Genomic DNA, 15,267 nt, shown 5'->3' with positions numbered 1-15,267 from the left:
ATATATATTGACGCATCCAACAACACGGAAGGAACTGCTATCGCAATAATCCAGCCAAACTCCCAAACAGCATTTCAAATCCCATCATACAACTCAATCTATACAGCAGAATATCTAGCTCTTTTAAAAGCCACAGAATTAGCTGCCTCCTCGGATATCCAATCTTCAACCATATACACAGACTATCTCAGCGCCCTCACAAACTTAGCAAATACACAAAAAAACAACCCAATAGGCAACCTAATATTAAACATTATATTCTTATCCAAAAAAGACATCAGATTTCTATGGGTACCTGGACACAACAACATACCTGGTAACGAAATTGCAGACGAAATAGCCAAAAGGGCAACGAAAGAACCAACTGATTTCTGGAATATAACAACACATTTAGATACAAAACTCTTTATAAACACTAACCTTGACCAAACCTGCCTTCAAGAATGGAAATCAGTAAGAAACAACAAGCTAAGAGAAATAAAATCATCCACCCTCCCTTGGTTGCCTGACACATCACTCCCGCGTAGACATCAAATCGTACTCAATAGATTACGAATTGGCCATACACGTTACACTCATGAACATCTAATGAGCAAAAAGGATATGCACCTCATGCAACACCGTGACCACTGTCAAACACCTTCTAACAGAATGCCTCCTCACAAAAGACACCAGAGACAAACTCATGCTCCCAAGCAACCTTTGTGAAATACTAGCACCAAATACGGAAAGAACATCTTCACTCCTAGAACTTCTCAAAGAAACAAACCTTCTGCAAAAAATATAACACAAATTCTAACATACCACATACAATTCACATTTTTATATATTATTAGTATCATATTAATTATCTTATATACGTTTTTTTTTTCTCTTCTGTATGCTCTAGTATCATTAAGTAAACTATAATTAAACTGTAACATGTATATCTTAAACGCCAATAACCCTGGCAGTTGAGGCGTATTTCTAAATAAAAAAAAAAAAAAAATCTAAATTTCTACACGATTGTATAGTATTTATTAATAAAAAGATTATAAGAATACAGATAAAATACATTTGGTGAATATACTTCGAATTTCCGAGCATTAAACAAATGATACTTCGAATTGTCAAGTGTTAGTGGCCAGTTTTCCAAAATTTAATTTCAAATTACCAAGTGTACTTAAATGCATTGTTTTTGTTTGAATTACCACGTGGTTTTCAAGGAACCGAGTATTTACTTCGAATTACCGAAGGTTTCGAATTATCGAAGGTTTGAATTATCTAGAGTCGACTGTACCTCCATTATTTACTCAAAAACTAAAAGAAAGACCCATCAACTCAAGTATTTTTGGCTTTCAAGAAAATATGACTTTATTGTCTTATAAACCGAAACAAAAGAAGATAGTGTTGTTATTATCAACCATGCATCATAGTGATGAAATTGACCAAGATTCTGGGGAAAATTGTAAACCTGAAATCATAAATCATTATAATTCTACAAAGGGCGGAGTTGATACTGTGGATTTTATGAAAGGAAATTATTCCACAGCCAGAAATAGTTATCGATGGCCAATGACAATTGTTTTTCGTTGTTGAACGTTGGTGGCATAAATAGCCAAATAATATATACAAATAATACACGACATATTTTACCAAGAAAAAAATACCTCGCTAATTTAGCAAAAGTATTAGTTCTGCCAGAAATGAAAAAAAGAGTACAAACTCAAAATATTCCGATTTCAATAAAAAATAGAATACATGAAATTACTGGCACAAAACAAGAAAAATTTGAAAAACAAGGTAAGGTACCAGGAAGCTGTGGTTATTGTGATTGGTGAAAAAATAGAAAAACTAAAACTGTATGTGGAATATGTGAAACATATATTTGCAAAGAACATAGTGGACAAACAGTATGTGTTAATTGTCAAAATTCAAATGAGGATCATTCAGAATAATATCAAAACCGTATCGTATTCAAACATATTCATTCAATCAAATTATTTTTCATTTATTTTCATTTTAATCTTAAGTATAATAGTTCCATTAATACCAATTTTTATTGTAAAATATAATAAATAAATAAATAAAGTATAATTTTTGTAAATCATTAATAAATGCATTTGTATGTAAAATTTTAAAAAAAAATATGAGATATAACTGAACGGTCAGGAAGACCTTGTGCGACCACATGCGTTACATACAATGATGCGACTCATGCTCCTCATGAATCTGCCTCCCGAGAGAACATGCCGGTTTTGCCCATCCCTCTACATCACCTTGCTGTCGAAACTGGTTCCCCTATGACAGGGTGTCGCGTGGGGAACTAGTTTTGATCGGTGCGTGGCATGATCTCTTGTGGGACAGAGTAGATATAGTATATTATTTAAGATGTTACGAACCATAATATTTAAGGTCGAACCACTCGAACCGAACATTAAAATAGTAAAATTGGTTATTATTTAATATTTAATATTTATTTATCATTTAGCCACCATGCCACAGAATTATTGACTAAATATTTTAGATTAGTGATACGGCCCAGGGCTAGGAACTTTATGCATTTGCATCTTTCTCAGGAAGCTGCATATTTCAAATCTGATTCGATAAAAATTCGTTTCATGAACCATACAGTTGAAATACAACAACTTATGTTGCATATTTTTGCATATTTTACTAAATTTATATGATTATGCATATTTAAAGATTTTGAGTACCTATATAAATGCATTTTATGGTAAACATTTTTAAGAAATCTACAACAAGTTTTTGATACTTGACTATTGTAAATTAAATAATTTAAAAATAAATAGCCGCCGTACACGGTTTCCTAGTCTATATTTTGAATTATACTATACCGAGTAATAGTTGAAATATTGTGTAAATGTTTATAAATATTATAAATTATAATCGTCTTATTTAATTAAAATGTTTTCAAGAATAAAATATTTATTTTTACCAATAGCTGTCATTATTGCCGTCGGCGACGCTCGCCCGTATGGTTTATAGTGTTTTTACTAAGAAATAAGAATTGGCCTTTAATGACCGTAATGATTAATAATGGTTTTAAATTTATATTGAAGTCGCTCGTTAGATAAAATTAAACAAAATACCCATATACCAATGGGCAATGATATTGACATATTGTATGTTCGTACTATAATATGCTTTAAGCTTATAAAAAGCATTTAGTATTAAGTATTAACCTTTTCAAGCTACCTGTTACAAGTAATAATTATCATGCATTAAGAAAATTAGGCAATCTAAAACTTGTGTTTGGTAAGTAGGTATCTACCTAGTTACTATACTTATAGTTATTAAACTAAAATTATGTACCTATAGGTACCTAAATAAATTTAAAAACAAGTCATTAATTTCAATTTATTAAAAAATGTAATTCTTTATTAATATTATTAAAACTTTAAATCACTAAAACTATAGTAATTAATAAAACAAATTTATAATTTAGTGACCAAGCATAAGAATATTTAGTAATTTATTGTAACTTATTGTAATATTATGATCTATAGAACTAGGATAGGCACTTATCTGTATCTTTCATAAAGATAGAAAAAATACATACAAACATATCAATTAAAATGTAACTATACTCTTTATTGTTAAGTAAAAAAAAACAATAATAATAATAATAATAATAAAATACATACAAAAAAAGGTGGATAAGTGGATGTCGCTCTGCTGTACAGTAGGTTACAAGTGGGTCACTGTAATGGATAGTTTTAAATTTGAATTCAATGATATAATATCATTGTATAAGAAAAACGATTCTGAGCGAAAACGGTCAGTCAGCCTATGATATTAACAAGTATATTTGATGATATTATTGTGAATAAAGTAATTTATATATAAGCTATTTACGTGGAGCCTTGTTTTAAATTTTCAATCCTTAGCCATAAAAGTTAAACAATTTATACATTTTTAACTACAAAATAATTAATAAATTATAAATTTGATAAATGTTGTAAAAATTTGAACTTTAAATGCTTATAAAAAAAAATTGTGCCTATGTATTTTTAATATTTTTCAACTGCTATTAGAACGATATATCAGGAGCCTTATATTAAATTTTCAGGTTTTTTTACCCAACAAATAAAAATTTATTGATATTTATAGAAAAAAAAATTGAAAACTGACAATGTCCGTAAACAGCTCAAAAAGAGTCAAAATATTTTCAACATTTTATGGTGTATACAAAATGCTAATATTACCATTCAGTGAAATTTTCAAGTATCTACAGTCATTCGTTTTTTAATTGCAATAAAATAAGAAAATTGTTACATGAGAAATCGAGTGAATATCAAATGTTGTAAAAATATAAATTTCAGACGCTCATAAAAATTTAATTTAAGTTTCTTGTGGACATTTTTTTTTTGATAAAGGTACACAAACTTATGAGTAATCTTATATTACATTTTAAAATCTTAGATTTAAAAAGAAAAATTTTTATGAATTCTCAAGTCAAAATAATTTGCTAATTTTCGTGATTTTTCCGTATTTTGTCAAAATTTGAACTTTAAATGCTTATAAATAAAAACTGTGACTAAGGATTTTTAATTTTTTTCATCTGCCTTTGAAACAATAACCTAGGAGCCTTCTATTAAATTTTCAATCTTTTTTACTCAACAGATAAAATTTTATTGATATTTATAGAAAAAAAAACTAAAAAAATTTTCAAAATTGTATGGTGTATAGAAAATGCTAATATAAATATTCAGTCAAAATTTCATGTCCCTAAGGTCATTTGTTTTAGAGTTACACCAAAAACCAAAATCGATTTTCTCTAAAACAGATTTTGCGTAAAAATTCCCGTTTTTCCTTAATTTTTCTTTTGTTTTTCAATTTTAACTTATGACCCCCCAAAGTCCCAACTAGATTCACTTTCCTATCAGCAAAGTTACTGTTGAAGAAAATCTAAGCACTTTTACTGTCCTAAAAGGTGATGACAGACACAAAAAAAAAAATAAAAAAAAAACACATCATTGTAAAATCAATACATTCATCGCTTCGCTCAGAATCTAAAATTATATGGTATGTAACAATGCAATAGCTACTGACTTGTGAACATCAATTGGGAATGAAAAACATTTAAACATTATAGAATCCACATCTATTGATATTAGTGGAGGTTTTGGAATAATATCATGAGCATAAAATATTTTTATGATATCTGATGACATTGGATGGTGGAACATTGGAGATAGGTTATACTTAAGAACTTTAAATTTAATTGTACCATTTATAAATTTAAGTATGTGTACTACTTTTATTAAACCATGATCTTTTACATAAATAAAATTATCTTTTAAGTTTTAATTCTTATAAGAAAATTTTCAAAAATAATTTCTTTATAATAGGTTTTATATACAGACTTATTAACTGAAGGGTCATAATTAATTTCATTTTTGAGAATGGGGTAGTTAAGTTTAACAGAAGTAGATTCAATATTTATTTTTTCTATTACACGGTTATAAATATTTACAAATTACATTGAATACCAAAGAAATTTAGATATAGGTATTTAAAATATTACAGGAAATGTTTGATTCATAATTTTATTATACTTAGGTATATTTTACAGTGCACTCGACTATTGCCTGTTTCCGTGATAATATAAAAATAAATTCAATCAAAAGGCGGCAGAGATAATAAAATAACATTGTATTGTATATTAATATAATTATTATTTATAATATTATACATCTAAAAATAGTAAAAATCCAAAATTAGGTGTATATACGACATACGTATATACATAAATTATATATATAATATTGTATATATATAAATTATTATAACAATTGATACATAACCTTTGTAACATCTATGTTATGTTACATACCATCAGTCATTATAACTTCACAAAAATTACTTCTATTACTTCTAAAATTACATAATGGTAATCTCATACACCACTACGAAAAGAAGTTTCATAGCAGTATCGAAATTTAATTTTTTTCTCTTACTTCTATTTGAAGGCACATAGATATTACAATGTACCGTCACTTTTGAGACTAAAAACAGACGTCTCATAGATGGTAACTTCATCTTTATGCACACAGGGACTGTTGATAAAATTGTAGCTAAATTCGATACTGTCACTGCAATACCACGTAAATAACATTTCACAAATTGTTCAGGAGAGACATAAAACTAATTAATTTGTGTGCAAGAAATAATTTTTCAATTTTTTTTTCTTATATTGATATTAGGAGCTTAGTATAGTTTAAAAATAATGAAAATTATATTTTGTAATATCATTTAATTTAATTAATAGTACTTACGTGGTTTTTCAGCAATATAATGAAGATACGAGGTATTGAAGGATTTAGATACGTGTTGTTTAAATACAAATGTTGTAGATACGTGTAATTTATATTTATTTAAATTAATATAATACCTTATTTAATAATATTATTATAATATTAATTAATACGTCTTTTTAATATATCAAAACTGTATTAAAGCAAGCACGTACTCAGGATCATTTTTTTTTTGGAAAGGGGTTGAACCCCTAAAATCCCCCTGGATACCGGCTTGTATTATAGTATCAAATAATAACCAGCTATAAATACATTTTAAATTTTGAAATAAATGAACAACCTGTTTTATTTCACAAATCAATATAAAAAATAAACAATAAAATATATTAATTAAAATCAAAAACTTGAACAAGGTGTGTAGTATAAATAATAATAATATAAAAAATACAACAGTTAACTAAAATAAAAATATCTTGTTAAAACATAATCATTAAAAAAAAAAAAACATAATATCTGATTTTTACCACATTATAAATTATTATAATTCCTTATTCAATATCTTAATTAATACTGAACACCAATAAAACTGCATTATAGTATAAATAATAGTATACAAAATTGAAAATATAACAATTCACTAAAATAAAATAATAAAAAATCTTGTTAAAACATAATAATAATAATTATAACAAAAAAAAAACATAATAACTAAATTTTATCACATTTTCTTTCTTTATAAGTCTTTAAGTGAGGTATATTGTCATAATAATCATGGACATCAGTTGGTAGAACAGGTTTTAATTTTTGGAGATCATTCCACTTGGACAGAGTAATAGGAATTCTGCTATTATACAAACAAGGTGTGTTGATGGACAGATCTATAGTTTTTTTTGTTCGATGGTACTGGGGTAATTCTGTATATTCATGTTCAAAATTTATTTTGTAATATATTTTTTTGGTTATGGGATCATATTTAAGAGCTCTTATATTTCAAACTTCAGGGTCACCCTTTGATCGCCCAGGTCGGATAGACTTATAATAATTCAATTGTTTGTAGTCATAGAAATCTGAATAGTTAACAGAGTGGGATTCATAAGGTGATGGATTTTTCCTTGCTAGTTTTGTTAGTTTCATGTAGTCAGATGGCATATAGATTTCTTTGTTTTTTATTGTACGTTCGATTGAACTATGTACACTGTCACATGGCATTTGTGTATGTCATTTGACAAGGAACTTTTGTTCTATAATAACATTATTTTCTATAGAAAATTTAAGTAACGCATTGGACAATACCGTGTTGCGGTTTTGATACCCACAACCGTCCGAGTATATAATAATGTCTTTTTTTATTTTGAGTCTCATCTATGCATTATTTTTTAATATGATTCAATATAATTGATGTAAATACCGATGCTTCGAGTTCCCCTTGACTTTCATCCCACCAATAATTAGAACAAGGGTTGTTAGGTTCTAAATTATAGACTGTAAAATTGTGTACTTTAAGTTTCATGCTGTAATACAATGCACTAGCATTCAGCGCAGGGCTTAGTTTCACAGCTTGTAAATCCATTGTCAAGACTATTTTTTTGAAAGCAACTGCATCAAGCGTATCAACTTTAAGCTCTTCTCAGGCTTGATTTTTTTGAGCAATATGTAGCTCATAGTTTTCTTTATTTACTTTTTTTTGTTTTATAACTTGAGCAGGTATCACATAAATCTTTTCTAGGTTGGTATATGGAAAATTTTTTTTGTGTCATAAATCTGGAGAAAAAACTTCTACTTAATGGTTTCATATTCTCTTCTTTACATTTCAATAAATATACATCATAAACTTCTTGTTTGCTATTAAACGGACCCTCAAGGTATAGTCTCTCAGACTTCTTTCGACAATAATGACTGGGCATTTTCGGCAAAGACCCAAACCAAGATATGAGATGATTATGTCGTACAGACACTGATACTCGTGGTATAGGTTCTTCAATAATTGAAGAGTTTATCCAATTCCTCACCATCCATTCATTCAAACAGAGCGTATTCAAAAACATTTTTTTACAGACTGGTAATGATATGTCTTCTTTTTTTATGTAATAAGTGTAGGAACAATCCCTTCGACTTTTCTCACTTTCGGTCATTATACGTTTTGTTTCTGTCTTGGTAATCATATTTACACAAAAAGTTTTCTTTTCTGCCCAGGATGTACAATTTTTCCAAAAATGGTTAAACAGCTCACTCCTCTCAGATTCAGAAAAATTGTCGCAGTATCTGTTTTTTGATTTATTGCAAAATGTTGAAGCACATGTTGGTTTCATTTTCCTTTCATCCTTATTTACATCTTGAGATACTTTCTTGCCTTGCCTCTGTATGCCTTTCCTAGCAATCTATTTTGTTGCATAACTTCCCTATTCCAATTTTTTTTTTGTGATATCATACCTCTTTTACGCACTCTTTTGTCAGTGATTGAATCTGAAGTTTCAATTTCAATTTCTTTTGAATAGTCATGATCATAATTAATAAATTCATCATTATCAGTTTCAAAATTAGTTATACAGTCAGTTTTGTCATAAATACTGTCATCAACTTGATTTTCAGTGGTTGGTGAAGTATTATTAGGAACATTTAAATTATTTTCATTAGAAATATTACCTGGTACATCAATGGAAGTTACAACTTCTACATCCTCATAAGTTAATTCAATATTATCCTTTAAGCAATCTTCATAATTATTAAATTCAGAATTATCAGTTTCAAAATTAATTATACAGTCAGTCTTGTTATAAATACTGTCATCAACTTGATTTTCAGTAGTTGCTGCAGTATTATTAGGAACATTTAAATTATTTTCATTATAAATATTATCTGGTTCATTTGTAGAAGTTACAACATTCTCATAAATGAATTCAATATCCTTTAAGGAATCTTCTGTTAAAACTTCATATTTTGTTTTTGAAATAGATGAATTAGCTATTAAATTAGTTTCATATTTTGGTTTCCTATTAGAGAAATTGGTAATATTTGTCTTACTTTTTTTTTTATATGTAATGTTGTTCATAGCATCATCTTTATTACTAGCTTCATTAGCAAGCTCCAATAGGTGTTTAATTCGTCTTTTTGATGTCATGATGTATAATGCTAAAAAAACATAAATAATAATAATCATACAGTGTACCTAATTATTATAACTATCATCATAAAACTGTAATTTTATTTGAGTAGATAATAATATAATTGAAACTAACTAATTTCATACAATGTTTTATTGAAATAAATTAACTATAACTTAATATTTATAATTACCTGAATAGTAAGACGTTCAATATTATTAGGGCTGAACCGTCTTAGACTAGCAGTCTAGCTCCACCAGCGTTTATGTTGAATAATATTATGGTATAATATTATGTTCATTATGGTAGATACGTGTTATCACAAAACCTTTAATTTGAGCGGAAAAAAACAATATAATGGACTCATGGTACATAATAAAAGTGATAGAGAAAATTATAATCTATACAGTGATACCAAAATGTCATTTTCAAAAAAAAATGTTATTTACGTGGTATTGCAGTGACAGTATCGTAATGTAAAAAAAATATTTAAAAAAGCACCATCACGCATACAAATTTTCAAAAATTACGCACCGGATATCCCTTTACCTCCAGAACCAATCATAACCCGATGGGGTACCTGGATCAATGCCGTACTTTATTATTGTAAATACTACGAAAAAATTCGTGATGTTGTAAATATGTTGGACTCCGATGATGCTTTAAGTATTAAAGTTTCAAAAAAAAATTTGGTAAAAGAACACGTTCAAAATAATTTAGTGTATATTACTTCAAATTTTAAAGTTCTTTCTGAATCAATTTTGAAACCGCAGACTAAAAACATGCCTTTAGCTGAATCGTTGAGTATCGTGGACAATTTTCAAACACAATTAAAATCCGTTCAAGGTGAACCAGGAAAAAAAGTCTATGAAAGAATGGAAAATGTTTTGTCTAAAAATATTGGTTTAAAAACATTAAAACAAATCTCGTCAATACTTAGTGGATCTATCTCCACCATGGATGGTCTTCCCAAAGATCTGACAACAAATTACCTTATTTTCTACAAGTACGCACCAATTACGTCAGTGGATGTCGAAAGATCATTTTCTGTTTACAAAAACCTTCTGAGCCACAACAGACGATCATTTAAACTCGAAAACATAAAAAAAGCATCTTATCATTCAGTGTAATTCAGTGAATACCTAACATGATTTAATAATCACTGTATTTGATAAATTCTATTTTTTTTAAATTTAGGACTCTGGTAATAGATTCAGTATTACAGCTTCAATATTATCAAAAGAAAAATATAAATAAAATATTTATGATTCAAAAATAATTTTTTTTTCTATATAATTATGCTTTTAAATACATTTTTTTTAAAATAATAAATGCATATTATACCGCATATTTTGGTTTTTTTTAGTGCATACGTATGCACATATTTCATTGTTTTTTAGCGCATAAAGTTCCTAGCCCTGGGCCACTGATACCTAATAGAAACCTTATAGAACTGACTTTTATTTTTATTTCTCTGGTTCAATTATCGAACATTTCGTAACATCTCTATATATTATATTAATTTTAATAATGCTTTTTTAAGGTTGCAAATATTTTTATTAAGATATTAACACATCTCAATTAGTCAACTGCTATATTCATAGAACTTCCAAGTCCAAAAGACTTTTCACAATTTGTTTTAATTATATTAATGTTTTTTTCATATCTAGTATTATGTTCATATATCTGATATTCCAATTCCTTTCCAAGAAATAGGGGTTATTATAAATTACTTATTACCTACCTACTTGAAAGTTGAAACATTTTATCAAATTAGCAGTTGTTCAATAAAATTCTTCCATTGTCACCAATATTTCAATAATTTAAGTTAGGTACTAAGACATCGAGCCAAGGCAGTAGCGGTGGAAGGGAGGTCCCTACCCCATTATTTTTAAAAGTAGAACAAGTGTTTTTATATTTTGAACGTACAAATGATGTGTCCAGTATCCATTATAAAAAAATGTTGGACCCCCACCCCATATTTTTTTTCAGTTACGGCCTTGCACCGAGTAATTCCTTTCTGTAATACTTACGTAACATATTTTGAACAAACGGCTTTCAAATGTGTATTTTAAACTATATAAAAAAAAATTAAATAAGTTAAAAAACACTAACTTCTATTCTAACTTAAGTTACTATTTTTACCAAACTAACTTAACTACCTCGCTAAGTTAGAAATTTGCAAATTTAAAAAACTAATTTATATTCTAACTTAGTTAGTTTTTGTATCAACATAACATAACTTTAACTAGTTGAAAAAAATGAATAACTTGCCCAGCTTTGCTAAAAAACTCATAGAAAGTTATAGGTTACTATTGGTCATTGGTTTCTTTCTACTTTTTTAATTTATCAATTAGTTACAATATAATATGATAATCATCTTGAAACAAAATTAAATAATAGCAACTACATTATTTGTTTCCATAACATATTAGTTACCTATATAGTATTTCTTTATTAAAATTAAATACAGTGAAACCTCTACTAACGGACACCTCCCAATAGCGGAAACCTCCCAATAGCGGACGTTTTTTGGGAAACGGGGACATTTTCACTACTTTTCAATAGGAAAACCTCCGAATAGCGGACTCTCCGAATAACGACATTATTTTATTAGGGGATTTTTAAAACAATGGTAAATCCCTAATCATTATTTGAAAATACAATCTGTAATATGCCTATCTGTAATACGTATTCACATTCGTATGCACTCTTGTAATAATGTAACATAATTACGATAACAAACTCGTTATGGGACGATACGATTATGACAAATTCGGTTATCGGTGAAGCGATTATGTGTTATGACAAAATTATGTCAGTTAGTGACGGTTTTCGACGCGATGACTACGTTAAAACGAAAGCGGTTGTCGCTTCGCGAAAAAATTGGCATTTTAGATTACCGTAAAAACAACGGAAACATAGGAATTCGTGCACTCGCAGAAAAGTTTCAAGTTGGAAAAACACAGATCGCGGATATTGTTTCTAACACAGAAGAAATGTATAAAGCGTGGGTTGAAAATGGAAATGAAGAATGAAAATTAACGAAACTAAGAAAATGTGAAGGCAGTGTGATTGATAAAGAACTTTTGGTCTGGTTTAGCAAAACTCGAGAAAAAAATTTACCAGTTTCCGGACCAACAATACAAGAAAAGGCTAAACAACTTGCTGAAGTTCACGGATTAAACGACTTTAAAGCTTCAAAAATCTAAAAATGTAATAATAAATAATAAATAATAATTTTTGATTTTGATTGTAAAAATATACTTTAAATAATAATATGTAATTTGTAAAAATATAAAAATGTAATAACTTACAATAAATAATAAGTAAAAACATTACATATATGTACATACATAGTACATTATTATACAAATAAATTTCAAAAATGTATCCCTTCTGAATAACGGACACCTCCGAATAACGGACAAAATGTTGGTGACCAAGAGTGTCCGCTATTCAGAGGTTTCACTGTACATGTATAATAATTATTTATGTATAATTTTAAAAATGTATAGTTCAATAAACTTAGGCTAGCAAATTGTTAGTTGTTGCTGTAACACTGTATACGCATATGTTTTCTGTTAACTGTGTTCCGTTGTTTGTGGAAAATATTTATTAAAATCAAGGAGCATAGGTAAAACTATATACAGGGCCGTATTTAGAGGGGGGCAATGGGGACATCTGCCCCGGGCGGCCAAATATTGACTTATTTAGGGGGGCGGCCGGGCACCGCTGTAGCCTGGTGTAATATTGTATCAATAAATATTTTTTTGGAAAGAATTTGTACTATGATTTGTACCATCATTTTATGGCGTTATATGGCAATTAATATTATTTTAACATAGGTAACCACGGTCCGCGATTGCAGATAGACAACACAACCATGACATAACCACAGTTATTATAATCTATCATCATATCTATTATCAAAATTATTTTCAGCTATTCTCATAGATATGGCTACTCTTGACAGTTAAAATATTATTTTTTAAATTGACTGATAATACCTATCTGATTTAACCGATGTTATATTTTTTTGAAAGTTATTAATCTTAAAAATGCCCGTCTTCTATAACTATGTAAGTATCTATTATTAAGTAACATTCATAAATTATCATAAATGAGTTTATTGAGTTGCATGAAAGTAAAAAAAAAATTATTAAAATAGTATCTACATACTATTGAACATAAAAAAGGTAGGTACATGATATTTATGCTTACTATATATTACAAACAGCTCGAGCATGCTTATGCATTATAACCTGCAATGCAAATTGTATAAATTAGACTAAAGTATAACTTTTGTATTGTAGATAAGTGGCGTTAGGTATATCATGTATTGATTTATTATGATTAATATTTAACAGATCATTGCCAGTTAGTTATTGCTTTGCTTGCTACTTGCTAGTGTCTAGTTCGCTCAATTTAGTTGGAAAAAATGCTGCAAGTTGCTGCCATGATGCAAATGAATTTTTTAGACGCCTACAAAACCTTTATACATTTTTCTCTATTTCTACACACCGTTGGAAAATTCTAAATTTATCATTCAAAAGTCTTTCCGAAACTCGGTGGTCAGCAAGAGACGAGCGTGTAAGTCTCTAAACAAAAATTGGTGTTCGGTTTTAACCCTTTGTCGACCGACGGTACTTATAAGTCCACCGAAATAAAACGTGTATGAAATATCATAAAACGTTATTTTTGTGTTTCTAATGGGTCGGTACTCACGAGTACCATCTACCGATTAAATAAATATTATTTTAAAAGCGGTCGTACTATTATTAAACATTTTATCGGCGATTAATTTCGGGGACTGCAGCATTCAACACATATACATGACTTGGTATTTTTCCTTTCTATTTATATGTACATATTTTATCATTTTATCATAAGAAATATTTTGTTTATGTTTAGATATATGTCTAGATGGATTATCTGTTTCTGTTATTGCGATTTCATTATCGATATAATGAAATATTTATAAATAAGAATATGGACTTGTAAGTACCATTGGTCTTTCACGGTAAATATTTAGTCAGTTGTCGACTAGTAATCGTCGCCGTCGTTCGTAAATGTTTGATTACTGTCTGTGAAATCGTTTTTTTTACGTACTATACACATTTTTGTATTAAAAGTTCGAATTATTTAACCATAGGTAATAATATTATTTTTAAAATGACAAATAATAACGATGATTTGTTACTTCAGTGGTTAAATGAAGAGATTCCGTTAGATAATAATGAGATTACCGACGAAGAATTATCGGACGACGAAGACAATATTACGAAAGGTAAAGATTTTTTTTCTGTGGTCGATAATAATCCATTTGAAGAAAATATAGTGACAAATGAATTAGAAATTGAAAATGAAGATAGTTTTGAATTTATTCTGGATAATACTGATATTAATTTTTCAAATATAATTGAGCCAGTAGAACCTGTAGTTATAGCTGTGCCGACTTCTACTCAAACTGTCAATCTCCACGACATTTCTGGCTCTTCTAATAATATCAAATCTCCCCCTTCCAAAAAGCTTAAAAACACTTCAAAAAAAAAAAAAGAAGATATCTCACAAATTCGCCGTAAATGGAAAAAGATAACTGTCAAAACATTAGAACCCGATTATTCACTTCCCGATGGACCCGTTGATGGCAAATTCAAGGGGGAAACTGCTACGTCAATATTTTTGGAATTTATCGATGGTTTTATTGATCAACTTGTGTATCAAACAAATTTATATAGTATTCAAAGAGGACGTCCTTTGAATGTAAAACGTTTTGAAATTCTGAACTTCATAGGTATAAATTTTTTAATGGGGTACAACAAACTGCCAAGTTGGAAACATTATTGGGCAACATCTGATGATTTAAATGTTCCCTGTGTGTCAAATACAATGAGCCGTAATCG

The 15,267-nt window shown here is 28.5% G+C and overlaps 1 protein-coding gene and 2 pseudogenes across 1 annotated transcript; 1 reads left to right on the top strand and 2 right to left on the bottom strand.

Annotated features, from left to right (window-relative positions):
* Positions 1-6,968: 6,968 nt before the first annotated feature.
* Positions 6,969-9,378, bottom strand: LOC132934460 (uncharacterized; annotated as a pseudogene).
* Positions 7,931-8,759, bottom strand: LOC132936667 (uncharacterized). Its single transcript, XM_061003432.1, has 2 exons — positions 8,691-8,759; positions 7,931-8,638 (listed from the first exon to the last, which is right to left on the bottom strand). Exons 1-2 carry the CDS (start codon positions 8,757-8,759, stop codon positions 7,931-7,933), a joined length of 777 nt encoding a protein of 258 aa, XP_060859415.1.
* A 348-nt stretch (positions 9,379-9,726) lies between the features above and the next one.
* LOC132932563 (uncharacterized) lies at positions 9,727-10,507 on the top strand (annotated as a pseudogene).
* The last annotated feature ends 4,760 nt before the right edge of the window (positions 10,508-15,267 follow it).

The sequence above is a fragment of the Metopolophium dirhodum genome, chromosome 1 (genome assembly GCF_019925205.1).
Source record: "Metopolophium dirhodum isolate CAU chromosome 1, ASM1992520v1, whole genome shotgun sequence".
NCBI lineage: Eukaryota > Metazoa > Arthropoda > Insecta > Hemiptera > Aphididae > Metopolophium > Metopolophium dirhodum.
The sequence above is the reverse complement of the archived record's forward strand: the minus strand, read 5'-3'. Positions and strand labels throughout refer to the sequence as shown.